The following is a 27021-nucleotide window of genomic DNA, read 5'->3' on the forward strand; positions in this document are numbered from 1 at the left end:
GTTCAAGCACACTATTTTTACATTTTCTTGTACATTTTTTTTTTAGCTTAAATAATCTGTTTAAGCATCAGATTGTCTCAACACTAAGATTTCTTTATTTTCCTCATAGTTGATGTGAAAAGCAGTATGTGTCACACGGTATCAAAATTATTTCGTCTTGGGCGTTAACACTTGAATCCCTTATTACGCTCAGGATTCTACTTTAGAATCCATCGCTTCATTCAGGATTCAATGTACGCCCTTGACGGAAATATATCATTTTGATCCCTTGTAACACAAACTACTATTTCACTAGTTTTATTACCTCTACACAATTTTGTCTTACTAGACTAGTCGTACCAATGCTTATTCTTGAACTCTGTAGGTACTTAAAATATATAAAATGAGCATCTTACCCATTTAAATACTTTTCGTAAAGAAGAGCCATAAATATGGCCATAGCGTCGTCTGCACCCCCATCTTGGTCTATTATCAGTTTAGGATGTCCTTTGCCTTTGTTAATAATGTAACCAGTGCTGTAAAGTAATTCTATCACTGCAGATAATTAGCATAGTTATTATATGCGATTAACCTCAATATTAGGCTGCGTACGTATTTATTGAACAGTAGATGTAGATTGTTAACCAAGGGATGAAATGATGCCTTTCATCCGAGTTAAACACTTTACTTTTCATTTCGAATACGAGGAAAGTAAAATGTATGTGTTTTTAAAAACATGACTAAGTATACATTTTTATAGTATTTATTGAAGGTACTTTCAATTAAGAATTTAGGCAAAAGTATCGTTATATATGGAATGGGGCGTCAAATATCAGTATGGAAATTGTATCCAAATCCACAAAACCATCCAAAAAAATCCATTTATACACAAATTTCAATTACTTATAATAAAAAAAAAAATCGTACTTGGAACCTAAAATGCTCTAATGCAGAAACGTATCATTTTCTGCACACCTTTTAGAACAACAATGACCGTCTTTCAGAGCACGTGAAATGAAAACATTTTTCATGACTTGTAAATCCTTCGTCAGAAGTCAATGTCGGATGTTTACAGTTGCGATAAGAAAAAAATAAACTAGTTTCAAATAGATAATAAAAGAATCTACACTTATGATAAGTAAATAAGTAATGTTTACTTCAAGGATGGGTCACGTTTCTATTATGACTAGGATTTGCTTGCTGTCTATTGCTGTGTCTGTTGCTATCGTTGTCTATCGCTGTCTAATGCTGTAGTCACTTGGTCGATATATTCAATTTGCCACTAGTATTGGTACGCTTTGCCGGGTATATCTATTAACGGGTCTACCGCTATTTAAATTCATTTAAAGTGCATATGGTGCTACTTTCCCGCACTAGTACGGGAATGAGGACTTTCCGTGCCTATGTAGAAAGTTTAAAGGGCCATGTATGTATACTGTAAAACGTACTAATACGATACACGTGCGAATAGGCAAATCGCAACTCGTGTCGATTTAAAACACTCCCTTCGGTTGTGTTTTAATTTATCGCCACTCGTTGCGAATTTCTTACTTTCCGCACTTGTGTATAGTATATAAACTTTTGAATAAATCGGGTGTGCTTTTGAATAAAACTTTTGAATAAATGTTGCCTACCCGTTTTTGCCCTTTTCCATACAAGGTTCACCGAAGCATTTTACAAAGGCTAGGGTTGTCACTTTAGAGTAAACCTGTTACAATACTTTAATGGCCTAAAATATGAGTTTTGCTGTATTTTTCATGCGTAAAAGGGATAAAACATCTAAATAAAGGATAATAAGACCAATCAAATACAGTATATATTTATAAACTTACTTTAGTGTACAAACATAACCTTCTTTTACTTGCGAAGTTGGGTAAATTTGTCAAAAGTGACAACCCTAAGCCGTTTTTGGTGGTGGGCAATGTTGGCATCTATAGGTCTGTAAATTACCGGATTACATTGCCCACCGCCAAAACTATTGTGTCTTTAGGACTTTTTAGATTAAACCTCAATGGACGTAATCTATGCGTCATGTTTTATAACTGAAACCCTGAAATATTTGTCAAAGGGTTCTCTATTTTTTTCTGCATGCATTCATTTTTTAACAATTTTTTGCCCGCCGAAATATACCCTATATTTGACAACTCGCTGAAAATTCCCAAATCAAGTTGTGCACATGTTTGGTGTATAGTTTTGGCACAAATTTAACCTATTTACTGCTAAAAATAGCAGGGTGGCCATAAGTATTTTAAATTTTTCTACATTAACGAATTTGCTTAAAAAAATTGTCGTTTTGGGCAAAGTTTCCCCTCGTGGCAAAGTTGGCTATGTTCACGGTAATGTTGAGGGTTTTAAGGCACGGGTTAAACAAACTTTGCTACCGAGTGAAACAAAACTTTTCACCACATCAACGTAAGGAAAATATTAATGTAAAATATTACAAATCAAGCCAAAATGTACGCTAATCAGATATTTATCATTCAAAATCATCACTCAAAAGTAAATTCAAACAGCCAACATGTGAAAACAACTCAAAATTTGCATGAAATTACTTTGCTACTCTTGTGGACAAACTGCAAATTTCTCATCAGTTTTTGAAAAATAAAGAGAGCCTTTACGGGCATAATGTACTTAGTACTCACCCACAGAAGACCGCCTATTGGTCTGTGTACTCACCTTATCGGAACAAGAAAAACAATTAAAATTGATACTAACAGGATCCAATATATATATTTTAATTTATCCATTTTAAAAAGTTACTTAATACTGTATTTTAAATACTGCGAGACACGACCGATCCATAGTCGATATCGTGTATTCTGAGAGTAGTTAAGACGTGCAGCTGCTCAAACAATTTTCGTTTTTAAAATTCCTCACATGATATGTATAAGTGGCGCCGCTCTGGTGGCTATGGAGCACTTTAGTTATTTGACAGTTGATCAGGGGCATTTCATGCTAAGCGGGCAGCGGTAATAATGTCAGGTTATAGATATAAACAGATATAATGTCAGGTTAGAGATAGGTTATAAAATTAAATGAAAAAAGTTCAATATCATTTATTATCAGGCAACTAAAGGGGCCCCCTGATTAACAGTCCGCCGGACGGTATCGGCATGTCAGTTGTTCGGAACTGTCAAAATTTTGTTCAAACATCATCAAACATCAACATTTATTCAGCAAATAGGCCACAAGGGCACTTTTACACGTCAACATTGAATTTACACAAAAGCAAAAATAATAACATCAACAATTTTATAAAATAAAACTAACAATTCAATCTAACGTATTACAATTACTAAGAGATGTATATGGTCTCTTAATGTCGAATTACATACAAAATACAGATAAAAAAACACAAAAAAAATCTATCTAGGTATGTTCTACCTGATAGGCCGATACCGTCCGGCTGACTGTTAATCAGTGGGCCCCTTTAGGCCCATAGATATATACCTTACAAACTAACATACATATAATAGTAAAAATCTTGCTAGCTAAAAATGAATGTTATGATATTGAATAATTTTACGGTTTAGACTCACTCGCGCGACATGTCAAACAAGTGAGTCTAAACCGTAAAATTATTCAATGTTAGTATGTCTCACAACAGTTTAAATTCGATGAATGTTATGATAGGTTACTGATATTTGGAATAGTTATACTACTCGATGTCCTGAATTAATGTATTTTTATTTTTATTCGTGACCGTTTCCGGTTTGGAAGGATTTAAAAATGGAGGAAACCGGAGGAGAATTCGTTTGTATTGCATTAGAAAAAACAACATGCAAATTCCTCTATAGAAGTTAAATTTTTTTAACATTAGAAAAAGACTACGCGATCTTGACACGTCTTTTTATTGAAAAACGTTTTTTAAATATTAGTAACTATTACTTATCTATGAAAGCAAAAAAAATTTAATGATCGTATATGATTTATAATTGTTACATATTTGCTGTGACTTATTTTCCAAAAGTGTTTTTCTATAAAAAATACACGTCAAGATCGCTTAACTTCTTTCTAATGCTAAAAAACGAAATATACAACATACGTCTTTCGTATAAAGACATGATTTAAAATAAAACTGACACCTCAATTTTATAATTTATTCAAATCACGACACCTGAGACAGAAGACTCTCCGTCCTGCTATTACAATTCTTCTTAATCATTTCCGGCATAAAAATGTGCACCTGCTTTTTCCCTTTACCCAAATCCGGTATCAATTTCTTGCTAACTAACTCCTCGTACTGTTTTTCCACCGCGTTTCTCTCCGTCACAACTTTCTGCCGTGTCTCCAGGACGTTGGCCCGTATATCTCTTTTCGTTTTGTCCTTTTTTGCATCGCGTGGCGTGTTTCTTTGCCGTGACTGTCGCGCGTATGTCTCGATAGTGGCCGCCGACGGCGGGACTTGGTAATCGCGATCGATACCTTGGGTCCTTGCCGAATCCTTCGGCGTTTTAACCTCTTCTTTAACCCTTATGTCTACGGTTGTTTTTGATTTGCTTAAACAGTTGCGCTTCTGTATTTCTGGCCAGCTGTGTCGCGGTTGCGCCATGCGTTCCGCGTTTGGAGCCAGCAAGTCTATTTTGCCGGCTAGATCTAGCCATTGTAAAACTCTGTCGGATAGATCTGTGTTTTCTTTGCACTCGTTCCTAGCTGTCCGGTTGCTTTTAAATGCCCTCATGTTCGCTGATAAATCGTAGTTGGATCGTCCGGTGTTGTACTCGTAGATCGGTTGCGGATTAGCTTTTAACAAAAACTCGTCTTCCGATTCTAGCTCTAAAGCTTCTAAGTTCAGCAGCTCTATCGGTTCGTGGCTTTTCGGGCGTTGCTTGCTTACAATTTTCGACTTATCGCTTCTGATAACAAGGCTCAATTTCCTCTCTCCTTCGTCTCTGATGCTCAGTCTAGAATTCGAGTATTTCGTAGTGCTGGCGGATGAGTGTGGTCGCCTCTTGACTTTGGTGTAGTAGGGGTCGTCAGGGGTGAGAATCGCGTGTCGGAAGCCGTCGACCCAGACCGTGCGGACGTACATAGGCCGCTGCGAAGACTGCCAGCGGGGCATGTCACGTTCCCGGCTACACACAAGGGACGTGCGTGCGTGAACTTGGGCCCATAATTGATTATCGATGCTCCTGAAATTGAAATGGCTGAGTCAGTAAACGTTCGTGTTCCCGCGAAAGGGGGGAATAAGCCGCCGTGAAATCTATTTGGTGCTTATTCCAAAAGCCTATATTACACAGACGACTCGAGCAGTCAGGAGACCAGTATAAGCGCATGCATAAGATCAATCATATTCGTTACTGATGTCGAGGCCACAATCCCACTGGTTGAATCGAGCATTCGACTCGCCTGTGCTCGTTGAGCAAATGGAATACACGACAGGAAAGCTACGTATAAAGTCGTTTTGGCAAATTATTGCTTTGCGTATTTTACCAATGTCTAATGACTGATATCGATTATGGCGATCAACATAAAGATTGAACGATACCAAAACTAAAAATCAAATATTCTACATTAAGCGATTGTATTATTGTTGAAAACAGGCATTTTGTAACGACGATGAGTTGAAACATTGATAACTAGCACTTGAATTTTCCATTTATATTTTCAGAATTTATACAAAATAATGTCGTATTGTTGTAATCGTTTTATAACAAAAGTAATACCTTGACTGAAATTCCATTGTAATATTCTATATATGTTTGTGTATTAAATTGTATGTTGAGTAACTGACTTAGTAACAAGTCACTTAGTTATAAAAGTGCAGTCTAATCATGAATGGCAGTATTTTGACGAAAATCAGAATAGGACAATTGAAAGGGTCGAAGTTATATAAAAACGCTGTATCACGCACTGCTCTTTCACAAAACGATTAATCATTTCTACGTTTCACATAGTGTAGCTTATAACCTACAGTGCTTCATCTTAATTTAAAATGGGGCTACATATTATAAAGTAACTGTCTGCCTGTCTGTTACCTCTTCAGGCTTAAGCCGCTGAACTTATTTAGATGAAATTTGGAATGGGGATAGTTTGAGGTTGGGGAAAGGACAATTCTGACTTAGGACAATAAAGGTCGGCGCAAACCGGCGGACCGCAGCGCAGATCACTTTAAAATTATCAATGTATTTTCTTCCCTATTTTAATTACCTACAGGTTTAATTTAAATGCTTTGAGACCGACCTCAGAGCAACACGGAGGACTAACAGTCCGCGGCATCGAGGAGCACGCCAGAGGATACCGCGGCGGTAGGCGCCGGCATGCTGCGGCATCCCCCGGCATGCGCCGAGGCCTCCCGAGTGTGCCGGAGTAGCGCCGGGACGATGGGGGAGAACTCTTGCACACTAGTCACTAATCCCTTGTGATGTGCCGCGGTATCCCCCTGGGTGACTGGGTTAACGGTTTAACCACTTAACCCCGGGTTAGTGAGTTGGTGTTGGTACAAGTGGCCCTAAGCGAGATAAATAAGCGTCTTATTTCAAGTCACTAGAAGTGTGAGTAACATTTTTGACAGACCGGTCATTGTGGCACTCTTTAGAGGAGGCCTATGTCCAGCAGTGGACGTCCTCTGGCTGATATAATGATGATGATGTTCTCGTGTAAGTAGATGTTACATATTTTCATTTCCCTCTCATATCCCGGTCTTGTAACAATTTCCGGGCTTGTATAACTATATGGAGTGTAAAGTCTGCTAGTACGTGTACTGTGGCACGTAGCATTGTGAAGTAACGATGCAAGAGGGTAACGAGACCATTCAAAGTCGACGCATTTGCAAATTGAAAACAAGCTATGTAGTTTAAATGTTAAATATTTTTCCTTTTTTTTGTGAGCACGTTGACCAGAGTTATTAACTTTGATTTTACATACTTACAATTTATAGGCTATGTAGTATGTATAGTTATTGTATGTAGTATGTGTGTATGTAGATGTGTAGTTGTTGTGTATGTGTTTGCACTGGGCCCAAGATAGAGCGGCTTGGAGAGCATTGGTGAAAAGTGTCCACGTTCGTCACGTCCCTCAGTCATGAGGATACGACAAGGATACACTGAGAGAAAAGTACAACAAAAACACACTTAGAATTACAAAAATAAACTTAATCCGGGGACAAGGAGAGTTAACTAATAGGAACAAATTGACTTTTGCAATTTCTATTATCTGTTTGTTGAAATTATATTTGGGATTACTGAGCTGTTTGTAGAAATAAATAAACTTTACAGAAATAGTGAAACGTCCATAATTATTACTAAAACTTCATTTTTTCCCCCAGTACAGAACTGTTTTTAACCGACTTCCAAATCTCAAAGAAGGAGGTTATCAATTCGGTTGTATGTTTTTTTTATTTTTTTTATTTTTATTTTTTTTTATGTTTGTTACTCCATATCTCCGTCATTACTAGATCGATTTTGAAAATTCGTTTTTTGATTGAATGTATATGCATACAGATTGGTCCCGTCTTTGTCAAAACCCAGTTCTGATGATGGGATCCATGAGGAATCGAGGGAACTCCTCAAATCTTAAAGGCATACATATAGTGATTTTTTGGGTTTTTATCAACAAATCAAGCATATACACCCAAAAAAGTGACATTTGATGAAGTGGAACTGCCGATGATGATCAGAACGGAACTCTTTAACGACGCATAGTTCACGGTTGGCGATTTGTCCTCTTCGTTATGTTTGTTAAGCAAGTTAAGTTTTTAAGCCACATTTTTGTCAAGCTCGAGTTCTGATGATGGGATCCATGAGGAATCAAGGGAACTCCTCAAATCTTAAAGGCATGCGTATAGAGATTTTTGTATTTACATCAGAAAATCAAGCATTTTCATTAAAAACTGTTGCATTTGATGAAGTGGAACTGCTGATGATGATCAGAACAGAACTCTTCAACGACGCATAGTTCACGGTTGGCGATTTGTCCTCGTCGTTATGTTTGTTAAGCAAGTTAAGTTTTTAAGCCACATTTTTGTCAAGCTCGAGTTCTGATGATGGGATCCATGAGGAATCAAGGGAACTCCTCAAATCTTAAAGGCATGCGTATAGAGATTTTTGTATTTACATTAGAAAATCAAGCATTTTCATTAAAAACTGTTGCATTTGATGAAGTGGAACTGCTGATGATGATCAGAACAGAACTCTTCAACAACGCATAGTTCACGGTTGGCGATTTGTCCTCGTCGTTATGTTTGTTAAGCAAGTTAAGTTTTTAAGCCACATTTTTGTCAAGCTCGAGTTCTGATGATGGGATCCATGAGGAATCAAGGGAACTCCTCAAATCTTAAAGGCATGCGTATAGAGATTTTTGTATTTACATTAGAAAATCAAGCATTTTCATTAAAAACTGTTGCATTTGATGAAGTGGAACTGCTGATGATGATCAGAACAGAACTCTTAAACGACGCATAGTTCACGTTTGGCGATTTTTCCTTTTCCTTATGTTCGTTAAGCAAGTTAAGTTTTTAAGCCACATTTTTGTCAAGCTCGAGTTCTGATGATGGGATCCATAAGGAATCGAGGGAACTCCTCAAATATTAAAGGCATACGTATAGATTTTTTTTGTATTTTCATCATAAAACCAAGCATTTACATTAAAAACTGTCGCATTTGATGAAGTGGAACTGCTGATGATGACCAGAACAGAACTCTTCAATGATGCATGGTACACGTTTGGTGATTACGAATTTCGATTTTGACTTGGACTGGGACCCGGACTCTTACTCATACCCGGATCCGGTTCGGACCCGGATCCGGTTTGGACCCGGACCTGGACTCGGACCCGGATTCGGACTCGGACTCGGAACCGGACTCGGACCCGGACTCGGACCCGGTCTCGGACCCGGACACGGACCCGGACTCGGACCCGGACTCGGACCCGGACTCGGATCCGGACCTTGATCCAGAAAACCACTATGATACCTTAACTAAATAAACAACTATGATTACCTACCATAAAATTAATGTAGGTATAAAGTACGATGATGCCAATCTTACTAGCCCCTCCCGCTTAAACCCCCGTACACCGCACGGCATGCGCCATTAAGTGGGTTAGGTTAGGTTTGAACTGCGATCCTCACAGAACCGATCAAGGATTAGGTTAGGTTAGAACTGCGAGCCTTACAGAAACGAAATGCTACTTGAAAAGTGGGTTTGATTAGGTTCGAACTGCGATCCGCACAGAACCGAACTGCTATCTGAGGAGTGGGTTAGGTTAGGCTAGAACTACGACCCTCATGGCTCCTCTTCACGATGGGCCAACGCCGGCCACTCCAAGGGACGCATTTATGCGTTAGAGGGAGCAAGTGATATTGCTATCTCATTCTACCGCATGGCTGCGTCCCTTGGAGTGGCCGGCGTTGGCCCATCCTGTAGAGGAGCCATTATACAGAAGCGAAATGCTAGTAGAAAAGTGGGTGGTTTTACCTCCTTTTCTACATAGTGTACCATCTACAGTAATCTAGCTTTCATCGGCCCCCATGGAAGTCGGTTTTTTTTTCTTAAAAATTATTTAATTCCTGGCGATGATTTTTCTCTCAGTGTAAAGAGTTGTAGTATGCCAGTGTTTGTCGGAAATAGTCTGAAAGCTATAGTTTCATACCTCGCAATGGTTTATTTGTCATAACAAAACTAGATATAGGCCATTCTACTTTTGGCTGTGCATACGTTTTTGACACTTTTTTGACATGTGCATATTTTAGAATACTTGGCCATTACTTTTATTTTTTGGTCAACAATAATACATTGTGCAACATGGGGCGTAAGTTGAATATTGCAAACGAGAGTAAGTTAAATCGTGACGGCTTGCCGAAGCGATTTATAGACTCGAGTTTGCAATATTATTACGCCCCGAGTTACACACAATGTTTTTCATCACACTTGCGATACAAAAATTAAGTATAAAGACAAAAAACTGTTAATTATGGCACTAGAAACTTCATAACTTCCTAGGGAATATGCTTTTTCTATAACTCCCGCTAAACCTGCGTGCAATTCCACATTAACTGAGCGAGTGTGATGAAAATTTAATTTGGATATACAATTTTTATACACGAATTCAATTTCTATCATATTTTTTTCCGGCAATAGACGTCATGAAAAGTAGACTGATAATTTTTCAACGCTGAACCGGTCATATTTTATTGCGATTTCGGGATGGATTCCCTGGTATGGCTATTCAGTCAACTTGATACATTTGTTTTAAAACTATATGATATTCGTTTTCAATGCTTTTTAGAATATCAACCACAAACTTTACGCCGATGAGGTAATTGATATTTTATCAAATACGTAAAACTAAATTCAAAATAAAATACGTTTTATTTATTACTGTGTTAATTTTTTCCACGCGTATTATTCACTAGTTTTCGGTACAATATTAGCTCTTGTTATACGAGTAGTAACAACTTAGACGATGCATTTTTCAATCTTTTTCTTTATTCTAACAACAAATGTAACGTGTAACTACCAAAACTACGAAAACTACCTACCTCCTTCAAATATATATATTCCATCAGCATCACTCAGTTACTGCGTCGCCTACGCCGTAGATATCTAAACACCACTACGTTCGTAGTATTTCATCCATTCACCTTTATCATTGATGATTTCGTCTCACTTTCGTCTTAGTTCAGACAGTTATCTTTTACTTATTTCTGTATTTTTCCTCCTTGCAGCGAGGAAGCTAGTTTTCACTTCTTTCTCTCGTCTTTTGTTTTTATTTAAGCCAATGATCTCATCTTTATGATCCTATTTAGCTTATACCAAAAATACATTGTCTCAATTTTTTGTTTTTGTTGATAGTGAATTTTCACGTTTGTTTTATTTAGCCGTCTTAGTCAATGATCTCTATCTATGTCCGTTCTAGTAGGTATCAAAAATCTATTGTATTTTTATCTAAAATCTTTTGCTTGAAATTGGATCGTAAATATTCAAGTTTCACAATTGTTTTCCCTTTTTTTGGTTATTTGTTTTCGTTGCGATATTATTGTGGTTCGGATGTCGTGACGTGACGACCTCGCGAATTCAAAGTTGTGTGTGACTGCCGTGGGGCGACCGATCAGAGGTTTTACCCCCGGGTTAGGGCTCGGTCACGCTGACGTTGTACTTTTGTACAAAAATTTATTTATTGCATTTTAGAAATTTTGGTTCTGTTTGAAGAATTTGTCCATTACTAGAACTACAAAGTAGTGGTATAATACTGGTATATAACATATAACAACAAACATTTATTAAAAGCTCCGTTAATTGTAGTAGGACATATATTTTTCTCAATAATTAAAGTCAAGACTGACTTGGTAAAAAAACCGGCCAAGTGCGAGTTGGACTCGGCCAAGTGCGGGTACCATTACGCAAATAACGGCAAAAAAATTACATTTATTGTACCCATGGGAGCCCCACTTAAAGACTTATTTTATTCTGTTTTTAGTATTTGTTTTTATAGCGGCAACAAAAATACATCATCTGTGAAAATTTCAACTGCCTGACTATCACGGTTCATGAGATACATCCTGACGGACAGACGGACAGACAGACAGACCGACAACGGAGTCGTAGTAATAGGGTTCCGTTTTTACCCTTTGTCCCGGTCCCGTTATTAATTATATAATGTAGACCTGCCTTTAGGCACGAAATGGTGCTCGATGGTTGGCGTGCCCGTGCCAAGTTGGTACATAATCCGCGGCTTGGGACTTCTCTAACTTGTCAACCTGCTTTTTTACTGCTGCTGAATTTTTAGTTTTTAGGGTTCCGTACCCAAAGGGTAAAACGGGACCCTATTACTAAGACTTCGCTGTCCGTCCGTCCGTCCGTCTGTCCGTCTGTCTGTCACCAGGCTGTATCTCACGAACCGTGATAGCTAGACAGTTGAAATTTTCACAGATGATGTATTTGTGTTGCCGCTATAACAACAAATACTAAAAACAGAATAAAATAAAGATTTAAGTGGGGCTCCCATACAGCAAACGTGATTTTTGACCAAAGTTAAGCAACGTCGGGCGTGGTCAGTACTTGGATGGGTGACCGTTTTCTTTTTGCATTTTTTTCCTTTTTTTTTGCTTTATGGTACGGAACCCGTCGTGCGCGAATCCGACTCGTACTTGCCCGGTTTTTTTGTAGAAAATTATAAATTGGTCAAGTAATTAGTTCAACACAAACTTTGCTGCAAGTTTTTTTCGGATGCGAACGTCATGAGTCATGAAAATTCCACGGTCAAATACCTATAGGTTATGGAATTCTTCATTCATTGCACCTTACGATATAGTTTTTAAATAACGTTTTATAAATAATGCCACTGTTTAACCAATTTCATTTTATGAAAATAATTTTCCAATTTTATATAATTATAAACTTCTTACAAATTCTAAGAATTTAATCTGGATAAACGTTAAGTTGCAAGAGAATTTAATAGTTGTTTGATATTAAAAATGCCTTTTACCACGTTATTGCAATAAGTTATAACAAGTATACGATCCAACCCTGTTCATGTAGTCACAATAATATTCTTGAATGTAACCTAAATACAAACCTATAAATTACTATACAAAATATCAAATCAAATATACTGCAAATTATAAATTCGGCAGTCATTTTGCATAATCAAAGCATCGAATGTAAACTGTTATTTAGCACGAAAGGTTATCCTTTACTAATACTAGTACAAAGTTATTCGTGCGGTCATATTTTGAAATAGTATCTATATACAATAAAATAGAAAATCAAACGATAATAGTCCTTAAGTTTACCACAGTAAGGTCTCCAATGCTTACTGTATTATGGTTACTTCTACTTTAGTATTACGTGTGGCGTCGTTGTTTGGGGCACGGCTAAGTTGGTGCAAATAAGTAGTTTCCGAAGTAACTTGGTCCGTTAATGGAATGATGGTATCTCGCTGTATATTTAGAAACTTTGCCTAAATTAGAGTGGAAATAGAACTGGGTGTAGTTTAAGGAAAGTTACGTCGATGCACAATCGTGATTACAAATTTGCTGTCGGTTCACACTTGGTTAGCTTAGGAGGTACCTAATTATTTATTTTTATTTTTTATAGAAGTGAGTAGAGAAGAAGGAAGTGAGCTCATACAGCTTTGACAACGAAACATAGCTATTTAGAGATCATTGGATTGTGCCGCTCTTAATAAATAACGGGTACAGGTACTTGTTTAAAATTCAGTCTAAAATATGCCGTTGTAGGTATCACTACTTTAACAATAGATGAATTTCATGACCAGTATACCTAAAGTATTGCAATAATTTTATTCCACAATGTCATTCATGTACACTCACATTACCTAAAATAGTCATACTCACAACACTCGTAACTAATTACTATCAAGACACTTAAGACCGCATCTGCGTGTTAAAAGTTCGCGACAAGAAGTAAAATGGAGGGCGACAGTGAACTGTGAAGCCCTGAATAGTTGCGGTGATATTCAAATGTGATCGCGGCGCCATCAGATATGCCGGCACTCACTGGGTTACTGCCTATTCGAAAAACAACACGATGTTTTGCCATTAGTGCACTCCAGGTGCGTATGCAGCAGGTCTCCCTCTGATCTACTATCTAGTATCTCGTCATTCTCGTCATTCGCTTGCTCTTATCCCATTCATTTCGGATCGGCGCAGCATATCTTTTTCGTCCATACCTCTCTCTCGCCCGTCATCTTATCATTCACTCGCGTTTGTTTCATGTCATCTGTCACACAGTCCATCCCTTTCCTCGGTTTTACTCTCCCGTTACATCCCACATTCATCGCCTTACCTTTCTCGCCACATGACTTTCATCCCTCCGTATCACATGCCCGTACCATCGCTTCGCTAGGCGATTCCATCTTACTTTTTCTACTATGGGTGCACAACTTTCAGGCTTCCTCTTACTATATAGTATCTGAATTTCTTAATAAACTAAGAAGGACGTCACACTGAATTTGCTGCATACGCATCAGGTGTGGCCTGGCCCAACTAGTCGAAAACTATATTTAGATACTGGCCATTGGAGAAATTTCAACCTAAAATCTTGGCGGCATTTGGTTACGATGCCGCGTATTTATGTTAGTACGAACTGTTTGCTTGAGCCAAATTGATACAAAATTATATGCTACCTGAAATTCTAACTAAATCATTACTATCGAGTTTTCCTTTCGTTATTCAGTAGTTCAGAACAGAATAAGCCGCCATGTCGCCTTAAGTCTCCTATTTTATGTGTCAGCAACGGAAATGTAATGCCGCTGCGTTTTATACCTCGCCCCACGAATAGGCTTGCCGTAAACTTGAACATGACATGACCCCTTTTGGTAAGAACCTACATTAGTCTAAGACCTTAGCTTTTGTTAAAAGCATCATGGTACAGAAATTCATGAGTAAGTTTTTTTATTAAATTCTTCAATACCTGCGATTTCGTTCTTTGATCAGAGATGAGAATCAGTCTCTTGGATATTTTTACATATGGCAAGGCCATATCGTATGATTACTTTGATTATGGATATTACCTACCTAAACCTATTATTTTACCGTGTCGTGTACCTACTCTTCAGTACCCTAATTACGTCGTCACGTCTACTTTATGTTATCCGTCGTCGTATCACGCCGTGTTAACTTTCATTCGATAACGCGTTAACGTTAAATGTCATGTTGTATGGGATTTTGCGCTTCCAAAACGTCCTGCTTGTCGCCCTGTTCAAAATCCCATACGAAATTAGATATAACGTAATATACTGCAAACGCACGTCACGCTATCGTATGAAATGTATACTATTAGTGGTTCAGAAGTCTACCTTGCACGCTTCTTTCTTGGGTCCCTAGGAATAGTTTAGGAGGCTGAGCTAAAAGCAAGTTAAAAGTGAAATATCAAATGGGAAGGGTTAAACCAATATGAATCAATTTAGCCTAAACACCTGCAATTACCAATGAAAGTTGCCTGTGTAATTACGGTGAAATTGTTTGCACACGGCATGCTTTATTACCACGGACAGGGATTTAGTGCTAACTGCTTCGTGGTTGCAACTAAAACTATGAATCTATGTTGCAGTGTTTTATGTACAGTCAAAGAATTTAATTTCCGTTCCATTTTGTACAGTCACAGTGACAATAGTATGAGGTCTCTAGCGACTTTCATATTGATTGTCACTGTGAAAAGGTACGAAATGGGTCGGAAATTAAATTATTTGCTTTGAAAGTTTGCAGTATGGTGCTCCCATACATTGTCACTGTTCAGTGTTCAGTCGGTGCAAATTTAGAAAAAAAAATAGAAATACACGAACTGTATTCCATATATAGACTTTATTCTACCATCAGTATATCACGGTGTGTTTGTCCAACGATTACCTACCGCTAATAAGTTGTCAGAGGGCGGCGTTGTCAGAATTAATCGCAAATTGTTTACGTGTGGCGTTAATGGTTCCGTGGCACGACATGCTAATGAGAGGGGTGAATGTGGAACAACTATTTTATGAGTATACACTTTGTTTCTCGACGTGTATACCTAGTTGAGCTCGTATCAGGGAAAGATTTTTCACTACACCAACCCAAGTCGAACAGATGACCTGGGGCCCGTCTCTTAAAAGCTTGTAACTTAGTTGTAATAGAAATAGAAATCGTTTATTTGCGAACCATGGTACATAGTTGGTACAATAAAAACATAGAATCACATGGCACCCTATAAAGGGTATAGCAAGTAATCTTATAGCTAGGTAGGAGGACTATACTTTGTATAGTAGTATAATATTACCATTTTTAGGGTTCCGTACCCAAAGGGTAAATCGGGACCCTATTATTAAGACTCCGCTGTCCGTCCGTCCGTCTGTCACCAGGCCGTGAACCGTGATAGCTAGGCAGTTGAAATTTTCACAGATGATGTATTTCTGTTGCCGCTATAACAACAAATACTAAAAAGTACGGAACCCTCAGTGGGCGAGTCCGACTCGCACTTGTCCGGTTTTTTGTTTTTACGCATTGCCTTTAGGTAGGAACATATATTTTTTTGCCACAGTTACAAGCGGATGTCACTTTTTGACAGTTTTTGTTAGAAAGGGACTTCCACTTGTACTTTTCTGTTTGTACAAGGCTTTTCGCACGTGAATTGTTGAACGTTTTACAGTATATATGGCCCTTTAAATGTTTGACATCGACACGTACTCGTATGTATTGTCCTCAATCCCGCCCTAAGTCGGTAAAGTAACACCATGTGTACTGTAAATACATATTACTTACCTGGGCCTAGGCCAGAATGGGATCTGCCACCTTTGATTTATTATAAGGCCTCGCTTCCTTGTGACTGACTCGGCCGGCAATCCTTAGTAATAAAGCACTATCAATCTCTGGGTCATGATATACTAGGTACATTTTTCAAAGTCCATGCAAATATTTTGTTTTGTGTTTACAGCGCGCAGTCAAGTCGCAAGAAATTAATTTCACAACAGCACCAGTGACATTGCAATTACGTTCAATCTTGTCACGCAATCTAACTTAAGGTACCTTAAGGTTACCTTCTGATTGTAACTGCAGCAGTAACCCTGCAGCGTTACTGTTGTAGTGAGAAAATAGGTACATGTCACTATCAAACGTTTTGAAAAATTGGAATAGATTGAATGTTCTAATCGCAAGAGAAATGCGACGACATCAGTTCACTTCATCAAAGAATTTATATTGATATGGCCTATTTACCGCTGCTGCATCACTGCAACAGTAAAGCTGTTGGAGTCGTAATCCAAATGTAACCTTTACATATCTAAATGCCCATGACTCCATAAGGAGACACCACTGTATCTAGCACTGTATAAGCAGTGGTGGCCGAGTGGATATGACGCCTGACTTTCAATCCGGAGGTCGCGGGTTCAAATCCTGGCTCGTACCAATGAGTTTTTCGGAACTTATGTACGAAATATCATTTGATATTTACCACTAGCTTTTCGGTGAAGGAAAACATCGTGAGGAAACCTACATACATCTGCGAAGAAATTCAAAGGTGTCTGTGAAGTCCCCAATCCGCATTGGGCTAGCGTGGGGACTATAGCCCAAGCCCTCTCGCGCATGAGAGGAGGCCTGTGCTCAGCAGTGGGACGTATATAGGCTGAAATGATGATGATGATGATGACTGTATCTAGATTTCTATTTTTGGCAATATAAGAAACATGGACGTATTAAACTGACTTTTTGTAAATCTTATTGCAAAGACTTAAGGGCCATAGCCGGTTAGTTTAATAGACAGTTGGCAATAGAGGCGTGCTCAGATATTTGTGAGCACCTTGGCCGCTCCGATATATCTGATGGTGACTGTAGGTAACTTTGTACCCATCATGTTCAAAGTCAACGTATTAATCGTCGTCATAAATTCTGAAGTTTGGGCTTGCCAAATTTTAATGAGTTTGCGGATTCATCAATCCTAGTTTATATTAGGTCAAACAGAAAACTGTGTTACGTCTTGTGAAAAGGTCCTCCTATTATTGAGAGAACTATGATAAAATCATTACTTACATGCCCACAAGCTGTTTAACTATTGCCCACAGGAGAGAAAACTAGTGTGTTCGCGCGAACTGTACATTTTTCTCTCCTGTCACCATGATTGCAATGCATGAGTACAATTTGACACTGTAATGGTTTAACCGCTTAACCTCGCGTTAGTGGGATGGTGCAAGTGGGCCTTAGTAATAAATAGTTTTTCTCTACTATTGCCAGGCAACTCAGATTCAATATGGATTCAATATTTCACCAAAATAATGGCGTACCGTGTCATTTACAACTCTGTTGACAGCTTCCTGGCCTGACGGAATTTATGGGTTGCCTTATTTTAGCAACACGCGATAACCGTCGAAAAAGGGGCACAGGGCAATTAATTGGCGAATCACATACTATATTTTGTATTTTTTGCGACAGTCATTTGTTTATACCCAATTGCGTGCCGTGCCAATTCGCTGTTATCCAAGTTTTAATTGCCAAAGTTTCCTGCTCTTTTTATCAAGTTTTCGGTTGATAATATTACGTTTTGTTTGGTTTGTTAATTTAAGTTTGTAGGCATCTAATTATTGTATATTCTGTCATTTAGGAGCCTATTTAATTGTTAGATTAATTTATTTCTTATTGAAAATTACATAATTATATAACAAACTTAATACAAGTACCTAAAAAATAAATTAACTAAAACTAAACCTAACAAAAAAATTAAAATCCCTAAAACCTACCTTCTAAGCCTAGGCCCCTCGGCAAGGTGCCCATCGCGCAGGCAGCATTCCCGCGCTGTATAGCGATAGCAATCCTTTGCGCGAGAAAGCTGCCCGCGCGAGAGTCCCCTGTTGCCTCCCTTAATCGCTTACCAAGCTCCTTAAGGAGCCCACGCGCTCCTCTACCCCACGGTCCGAGTGTCTCGACGCCAAAAGCTACGAACTCGTAGTTGGCGCCGAGACAGCTGTATTTATGGGCCTTCGCTCGCTCTCGGGCGTCCGCCGCTGCCCCGGCATTTCTGCTCGTTGCTTGGATGTAGGACGCTGCCAACGTGTCGGCGCAGGTAGCGTCCCACACCAGCGCTCGGCCCATTCCCAAAGCCTATTTAATTGTTTTGTAATAAGCAATCTGTCATATGGACAAACTTTGCTTCCTTACTTAATAACTTGACATAAGTTGTTCAACCTAATTTAATAGCTTATTATTAGTAAACTCGTAATTATCAATAACTTACCTACCTGATAGTGATATACTACTTGCGTCGACTTCATTTGTTCCTTATAACTAGTTAATTATATCGTCTATACTGTTAATCAATGTAATCATAAGACATTAATCAAAACTATCTCTTCTTTCCAGGAACACCTTACCACATTGAAAGATGAAGCCCCAAAAGTGGACCAGGCTAAATTGGAGCAGCTACTGTCTGCCGCGTACGCCCTCATCAGTCCAGAGCTCCAGCAAGTCAGTCTACCCGACTTCCCCGTGGATAGCCTGCACGCTGCTGCTCTTATACTGGTAAGGCTTTTATTTTGAAGCCCCAAAAGTAGACCAGGCTACATTAGAACAGCTATTATCAGCCGCGAACGCCCTCATCAATCCAGAGCTCCAGCAAGTCAGTCTGCCTGACTTCCCCGTAGATAGCCTACATGCTGCTGCGCTTATACTGGTAAGTCTATTATTTTGAAGCCCCAAAAGTAGACCAGGCTACATTAGAACAGCTTTTATCAGCCGCGTACGCCCTCATCAGTCCAGAGCTCCAGCAAGTCAGTCTGCCCGACTTCCCCGTGGATAGCTTGCACGTAGCTGCCCTTATACGGCTATTATTCTGAAGCCCCAGAAGTAGACCCATGTTCATTTTTATTTTGTTTGTTATCAAAAATTGTCCTTGAGACTAGACATTAAATGTCATTGACTAACGAAACGGAAAACTTTCAACTGCAATAATAGTTTAGTTTAAAGGCATTATCAACTCTATAATTGCTTACACAAGAGTCAACATGATATATATTCGTCAATTTAGATGAACCCTTTTTGTTCTGATAGCAAAATCCCTGTGACGACATGTCTTCACGCGATTCTGTCATCAGATCTGAACTTGGTGTCAAGTCTATTGTCAAACAATGGGTAATGTCAGGGTTGGAAGAAAATTTGCTAGATTTTGACCTTAATCAGTTAGCATTAAACTTTCTTGAATTGCGCGTGTTACGTATTTAATTTACTTTGGTTAAAAATTGAATCCTGAACCTTATAGACTGTATACACATAAAAATTTCATAAACTTAACCTTTTGGGATACTGATCCAATCGCTTTTTTAACCAACAGTACCGAACCTTACAATTTATTTATTTATTTAGATATTTAATTCAGGCAACAAGGCCCATATTACAAATACCTTACAGACTAACATACATATGTATTTTATAAACTTAAAACTAAACACTATTTAGACGACAAAACGGCGATATAAGCTTCCGTTTTTTTCATTCCTTTCTTTGGTTACGTCTAGCTTAGTGAGGCGCATAGCGACATCTGCTGTAAGAATGTTCTATCGTAATAACGCCAGAATCTATATAGATAGAATGATAACTTCGACTGCTGTTTGTTTAATGTTTTCAGGAGAAAAACCCCAGCATTCCGATCCACAAGCTAATCTACCTACTCTACCCCTACAAAACCTTCCTAACCAAAGAACACATCAAAAACGCCGAGGCAGTACTACTCAACCTCAAAATAGACACCGCACCTCGATGGAGCATATCCCTCAAAGATATACAGTTCAAAGGAAATCATGCCTTGTTGAGTGTGGAGATCAATGGGGATACGAGCCAGTTTGCCGTGCCGTGTGGGGAGGGGAGGAAGGGGAGAGAAGAGAAGGGGGTGGTGAAGACTGCTTTCCAGAGTGAGCTGCTTAATGAGTTGCTTTTGAGCCATAGCGTTGGAGATTTTTGTATAGTAGGTATGTACCAAACTGTTTATATTTGCAACTTTTACTTTTTTTAAATAAGTGCATAAAAATTTCAAACAAATATTTGAGTCGAGTCAAAATGCCCAATTTAAATAATACGTCTTGTCTGATGCAGACTAGCGAATTCATATCTGTCACTCAGATATTTTTGTTTATTAGAAAGAGCGAAAATATAAAATCGCTAGTAATCAAACGGGTAATTTCACTTACTTATTTCAATTCGTGTAAAATTGACGGTTTTTTGACAAACAAATCTAGAAACTAACCAAGATGTTAAAAATTTGCGGATTATGTGTAGAGATGGGTAGTGAGTAAATACTCACGGGTAAATACCGAGTAAATACTCAGTATTTACTCAATATACCCGTATTTACTCGTTTATACCCAAATTGGTGGGTATAAACTATTTAGAGTGCTGAAAGTGGCATATAAATTTGAAATATAGGTGTATTTTGTAAGCCGCTACTGGATTAAGTACTCAAAATTGTAAGAAATGTATTTTTAAGAGGGGCACTCCATACATGTAACTAATTGTCACAAAAAAAAATTTCAGAAACCACCAACGTGTTGCACATCATTAAATGGGTCTTTAAAAATAACTGGAATGTATCTAAGAACATTTTTGGATAAATTGAATATTTTGGAAAAAAAAACCGTTTCGAAAGGCCAAAATAATGTTTATCTCTCTATAACTTTAGAACCAAAGTTCAGAAAAAATATGAAAACATATCGGGAGATTAGCCGTATAATAGAGTACAAAAAACAATATTTTGAACATCATTGGTTGAGCCATTTTTGAGTTTTCTTTAAAAAACCCTTAATAAAAGGTCGTAAGTGCCGCGTAAACACACACTTTTTGCGCGACATGCAGTTATCTAGAACATCAATAGAATTTAAGTACCATATTTTTAAAGTAAATACCTTCTTATTTAAAACAAAATTGTTAACTTTGCATTATCACAATTTGCCTCTCACTAATAATTACCTTTTTTTCCTAAATTAAGCGTCCTATATGCTTTTTATTTTAAAGATATTGTTAATACACGTTAGCACTCTTCAATAAAAGACAATTTTGTTCTTAAATCTCACTTTTTGAATATTTTATAAGCAATCGTTTTTACCCACCTAAATGAGTAAATACGGGTATTTATCGGGTGCTTTGAGTAAATATCGAGTAAATACTCAGTATTTACTCACCCCTACCCATCTCTAATTATGTGCAATAGTTTTACTCCTTTCCTGTCTAGAAATATGACATTCTTGACTTATACTTCCAGGCCCAAAAGGGTGCGGCAAAAGTCTACTCGTCACGCAACTATCCTCCCTACTGGGCTACACAATAGAGCCCATAGTCCTATACCAAGACATGACCGCAAGAGATTTAGTGCAACAGCGTACTACACTAGACAACGGGGACACTGTATGGAGGAACTCTGCGTTGGTTGACGCGGCCCTGAAGGGACATCTAGCTGTGTTAGATGGTCTGCATAGGATACATGCGAGTACTCTAGCTGTATTACACAGGTAAGACTAGTCTCTTCAGGCAATAATCGTATTTAAATTCCTCACAATAGAGTCTATTGTAATAGTACATGACAGCACGAGATTTAGTACAACAGCGTACTACACTAGACAACGCGGACACTGTATGGAGGAACTCTGCGTTGGTTGACGCGGCCCTGAAGGGACATCTAGCTGTGTTTAGGGCATGCAGTACCGGTCCCGGTACCAAGAATTTCATTTCCCGGTTCTGGGCATTGCCGGAACCGGGATTCCCGGTTCTTCCCGGTTCTCAAGGCATCTTTTGATTACTTTTAAGAAATTGTTTCTGTTAGCATACAATCTTTATGAATGACTTATTTTCATATGAATAATTGCATAAGAATTAATAAATGACTTATTTTATTATAAACAAAGACTTAATTGGCGTTCCAACCTATTTTACGAAATTAACCGGCACACATTGCCTCCGCCTGGGCCGAGCCACACGGCCGTAGCGTAGTCGATGCACTCAGCACTATGACGGCACGAATGCCTACTTTACTAGGTTAGTTTGTCGGGTTATTTGGGTCCCCCATTTCATAGCACCATTATTAAATATTATATAATGTCCTGAGCTAAAGTACTAAAACATTACTACTATTGAAATGGGAATAAATAGTCATATGATGAGAACCGGGAAGTACCGGTACCGGGTCTTCGGTACCGGTTCTTTTGACACCATAAAATTCCCGGGAATTCCCGGGAATATGAGAACCGGGATTTCCCGGGAGCATGCCCTAGCTGTGTTAGATGGTCTGCATAGGATACATGCGAGTACTCTAGCTGTTTTACACAGGTAGGAAGGACTACCTGCGTAAAACGCTTCAGGAACAGAAATACTTTAAAATTCTTAAGTGTCCGAGCGTTAGCGAAGGTCTCCGTTTCAGCTTGGGCAAAAATGTGTGCGTATGTCCGGATCTTCTCCTCTACAGGTAGCAATTTTCAATCGAATCTCGTTAAAATTTGTAAGCAGGTTCGATGACTAATAGGACCGGCATGGCTCAGAACGGGTTTTAGTTACGTAACGGGTTGTTAAGTTATATATATATATATATACAGTGAAACCTGGTTAATTGGCACCTGGATAAATGGAAAACCTCAATAATTGCAACCAAAAGTCCGGTCCCGGTCCCTTGAGACCAAAAGGCCTCTATAATTGAAATTTTGGAACCTCTATAATTGCAATTTAGATTTTAGTGCTTTTCGTCATTTTGCCTCTATAATTGACCACATCGCAACTTAAGACCTCTATAATTGACACTGTGCTAAAAAAATCCGTTATTTTTGCTCTTGTTTTTACCTCTATTATTGAAACGAGTCTTGCTTATTACCTCTGTAATTGAAATAATGTAGTTGTATACAGCAGAAACAATATTTTAATAGCAATGATCATTTTATTTATATCTCCATCCATAATTTAATTTATTTATTGGGTATCTATCACAGCCTGTAGTAGGTGAAATAGTTTTGATCAATAAAAAACAAAGTATGCTTTTTACATTGTAATAAAACTTTCTTCTACAATTCAAGGGAATTTTTTAAACCCAAATGATAAGAAAATAAAGTGGTAATTAATGTGGTGTAAAAGTGCAAGTATAGACGGAAGCAATATATAGAATATAAGCGTGTAAGTCTACTTAAAATGGTTATTTGCACCTCCATAAAAGAAATTTGTCAGAACGCAACCTCTATTAATGAAAACCTCTATAATTGACACAACGATTTTTTGAACCTCGTTAATTGACACGACCTGCTTAAATGAAAAACCTGGTTAATTGACAAAAATTGGCCGGTCCCTTGAGATTGCAATTACCCAGGTTCCACTGTATATACATAATATGTAAAAATTGAATAAATATACGAATTTTAGTTATTAAACTCAATAGGATTTGTATGATGAATTTCAAATTTTGGGTGTTTTTTCAAATGGCGAAACCTTACATTTATTCAGTTTTAATTTATGCTCGGGAGGTCTACAGCTCACAGAGCCACTAGTTTATTCTTATATGCAAAATCACGCAAATTTCATGTGTCCTGATACTCCTCTTTTCTGGGATGCAAATTTTTCATCTCACAATTATTCCCCAAGGTAACAAAGCCGGAGGATGAGTGCAGGTGTACCTATACTAACGGAAACAGTTTAACCATAGGAACGCGGATGAAACCGTGTTTAAAAAAAACAACGGGTTGCACTCCGGGAGTGCCGACAGAAGTGAAAACTCAATGAATAGTCCAAAATGTCTGCAGCACTATGTATAATTGACCCATCTTCCTTTCTATTGAAAAACTTTAGTTCCGTAATTGCTGGCCAGTGACGTGGTGAGTGGGAGTAATTTGTAACGTTAATTGTTTAAAATTCGAATAGGAATTGTAAAGGGCTGCTATTTAACTGATCACCAGATTTAATAAAATTTAATACCAAAAAAATCTACTTTACCACCCTAAAATAATGAATGATCACCAAAATTATAACACCATTTTAATGTGAAATGATTACCAATTTTATTACATTTTACTATCCTATTAAAGGAAATGACACCAAATTAATCATTATTAACCCAAAAATTGTAAATAATTACCAAATTTCAAACCCCAATTTAATGTCAATTGATAACCAAATTATTACATCGTGCTATCCTATTAAATAAAATGACACCAAAATAATCATTGTAAACCCAAAAATAGTAAATGACCACCAAAACTAGAACTCCATTTTAATGTAAAATTATAACCAAATTTTTAACCGACTTCCATTTCATAGAAGGAGGAGGTTCTGTATTCGGTTGTGGCTATTTTTTTTTTTTTTTTTTCTATGTACGTTCACCGATTACTCCGACATCCGTAGTCCGATTTGAGTAATTCTTTTTTTGATCGAAAGGAGCTACCTCCGAGTTGGTCCCATTTTAATTTGGTTCTGTTCTGATGATGGGATCTATGAGGAATTGAGGGAACTCCTCAATTTTTAAAGGCACATGCATGGTGATTTGAGTGTTTTCTTAAGCAACTCGAGCATTTTCTCCCGAAAACCACCACTTTGATGAAGTAGACCTGATGATGATGATTGTTTTGATGATAATGATGATGATTTTTTAAATGTAGTACGTTCACCGATTACTCCGACATCCGTAGTCCGATTTGAGTAATTCTTTTTTTGTTTGAAAGGAACTACCTTCGAGTTGGTTCCATTTTAATTTGGTTCTGTTCTGATGATGGGATCCATGAGGAATTGAGGGAACTCCTCAATTTTTAAAGGCACATGCATGGTGATTTGGGTGTTTTCTTAAGCAACTCGAGCATTTTCTCCCGAAAACCACCACTTTGATGAAGTAGACCTGATGATGATGATTGTTTTGATGATAATGATGATGATTTTTTAAATGTAGTATGTTCAGCGATTACTCCGGCACCTGTGATCCGAATTGAGTAATTATTTTTTTGTTTGGAAGGAGTTGCCTCCTAGGTGTTTTCGTATTATTTTTGGTTCTGGTCTGATGATGGAATCCATGAGGAACTGAGGGAACTCCTCAGTTTTTAAAGGCACGTGTAAAGTGATTTCGGTGTTTTCTAAAGTAACTCAAGCATTTGCTTCCGAACACCGCCAATTTGATGTAGTGCAAGTGTAGCCGTACCACGAGTTTGACATTGACATATTCGCTAAGTTAGCGACGCTAACGTCTTCGTAACTAACTTTTTATGCATCTCGCTCGCACTAATATGCCAATACGAGCGAGATGCAAAGAAAGTAAGTTACACACACGCTAGCGAATAAATCAATGTCAAACTCTTGGAAAGCTGGTAAGGCTACTGATCGGGGGTTAGGGTTAGGAGTTAAGGGGTCGGGGATAAAGGGGTCGGGTAATGGTGGTTGTAGGGCTGCTGGTTCAGGGCCGAGGGGTACATGGATCAGGAGTTCATACGCTGTGAGGTAGAGTGATCGGGGGGGTTGAGAGATTGGGTCAGTGGCGGGGCGGAGGATGGATTTAGTGTAGTGACAGGAATTGTAATTTCCCAGACGGACTCGAGAAAATTCCTGATTACATATTTATTAAAGTAGATACACGAATTTAGTGTTAATCATGATGTTGTTTTTTATTCATGCGTCGCGCTCTTAACAATGCGTTAAAACTAAAAATGGAAAAATAAAAACTTTTTACAAAAAAAAGAAAACCGACTTCAAAAAGGATGAAATAAAATATTATCCATTTTAAGTCTATGCGTTACCAACTGATATGTTTGAAGTCGGTGCCAAGCCAAGTAGTAACAATACCCGTCAAATATAATCAGCCATATGACTATAAATCCCATTAGAACTGTATTAATAACTATTATAAATGTGTAAGTAATTCTGTCTGCCTCTTTGTCACCTTTTCATGGCTATACAACTGAACCGCTTCAGGTGACTTCAGGTGCGTAGTTCTCTGAATAAGGGACGGGAAATAACTTCAGTCCCAATCTCACGCTTGCGTGCCGACTAACATGGTACGGACTGTGCTAAGAAGGTTTGATCGTGTGTTCTGAGGTGTGTTCTTAGGTACATTCGACGTCAAAGATATGGTTACACTTTTGCACCTTACTCCTTTGTAATAAGACGAAAAGTGTAAACATATTTTTAACGTCAACTGTACCTACAGAAAGTGCGTTAATTGTCGTCGTGTAAGGCAAACCAACGTACATCCTTATCGATTCGCACCAAAATCATGGTATGCTTCCAAAGTTGGCTTGGCACCGACTTCAAACATATCAGTTGGTAACGCATAGACTTAAAATGGATAATATTTTATTTCATCCTTTTTGAAGTCGGTTTTCTTTTTTTTGTAAAAAGTTTTTATTAAATCTTGCTATCCTATTAAAGCAAAGCAAAATTTTCTAGTAGCATTTCGTTTCTGTATGGGTTGCAGTTCAAACCTAACCTAACCCACTTTTCTAGTAACATTTCGTTTCTGTAAGGTTCGCAGTTCAAACCTAACCTAACCCACTTTTCTAGTAGCATTTCTTATCTGGAAGGGTCGCAGTTCAAACCTAACCTAACCCACTTTTCTAGTAGAATTTCGTTTCTGTGTGGGTCGGAGTTCAAACCTAACCTAACCCACTTTTCTAGTAGCATTTCGT

At 38.1% G+C, this 27021-nt stretch overlaps 2 protein-coding genes across 2 annotated transcripts in view; one reads left to right on the forward strand and one right to left on the reverse strand.

Moving 5' to 3' along the window:
• LOC134670023 (von Willebrand factor A domain-containing protein 8) overlaps window positions 1-27021 on the forward strand; it is an 87083-nt gene that overhangs the window by 27921 nt on the left and 32141 nt on the right. Inside the window, exons 6-8 of the mRNA XM_063527691.1 lie at window positions 18761-18919; window positions 20022-20361; window positions 21648-21894. Coding sequence (XP_063383761.1) covers window positions 18761-18919; window positions 20022-20361; window positions 21648-21894 — 746 coding nt within the window. The remainder of the gene's footprint in view (window positions 1-18760; window positions 18920-20021; window positions 20362-21647; window positions 21895-27021) is intronic.
• On the reverse strand, window positions 4066-10979 carry LOC134670013 (uncharacterized). Its single transcript, XM_063527681.1, has 2 exons — window positions 10460-10979; window positions 4066-5111 (listed from the first exon to the last, which is right to left on the reverse strand). The coding sequence occupies exon 2, from the start codon at window positions 5039-5041 to the stop codon at window positions 4088-4090; it is 954 nt and encodes a 317-aa protein (XP_063383751.1). The 5' UTR covers window positions 5042-5111; window positions 10460-10979; the 3' UTR covers window positions 4066-4087.

The sequence above is a fragment of the Cydia fagiglandana genome, chromosome 13 (genome assembly GCF_963556715.1).
Source record: "Cydia fagiglandana chromosome 13, ilCydFagi1.1, whole genome shotgun sequence".
In the NCBI taxonomy this organism is placed as follows: domain Eukaryota; kingdom Metazoa; phylum Arthropoda; class Insecta; order Lepidoptera; family Tortricidae; genus Cydia; species Cydia fagiglandana.

What these genes read in the sequence shown, in the direction of transcription:
- LOC134670013 (XM_063527681.1), bottom strand. Translation starts at nt 5,041, where the DNA reads ATGCCCCGCTGGCAGTCTTCGCAGCGGCCTATGTACGTCCGCACGGTC.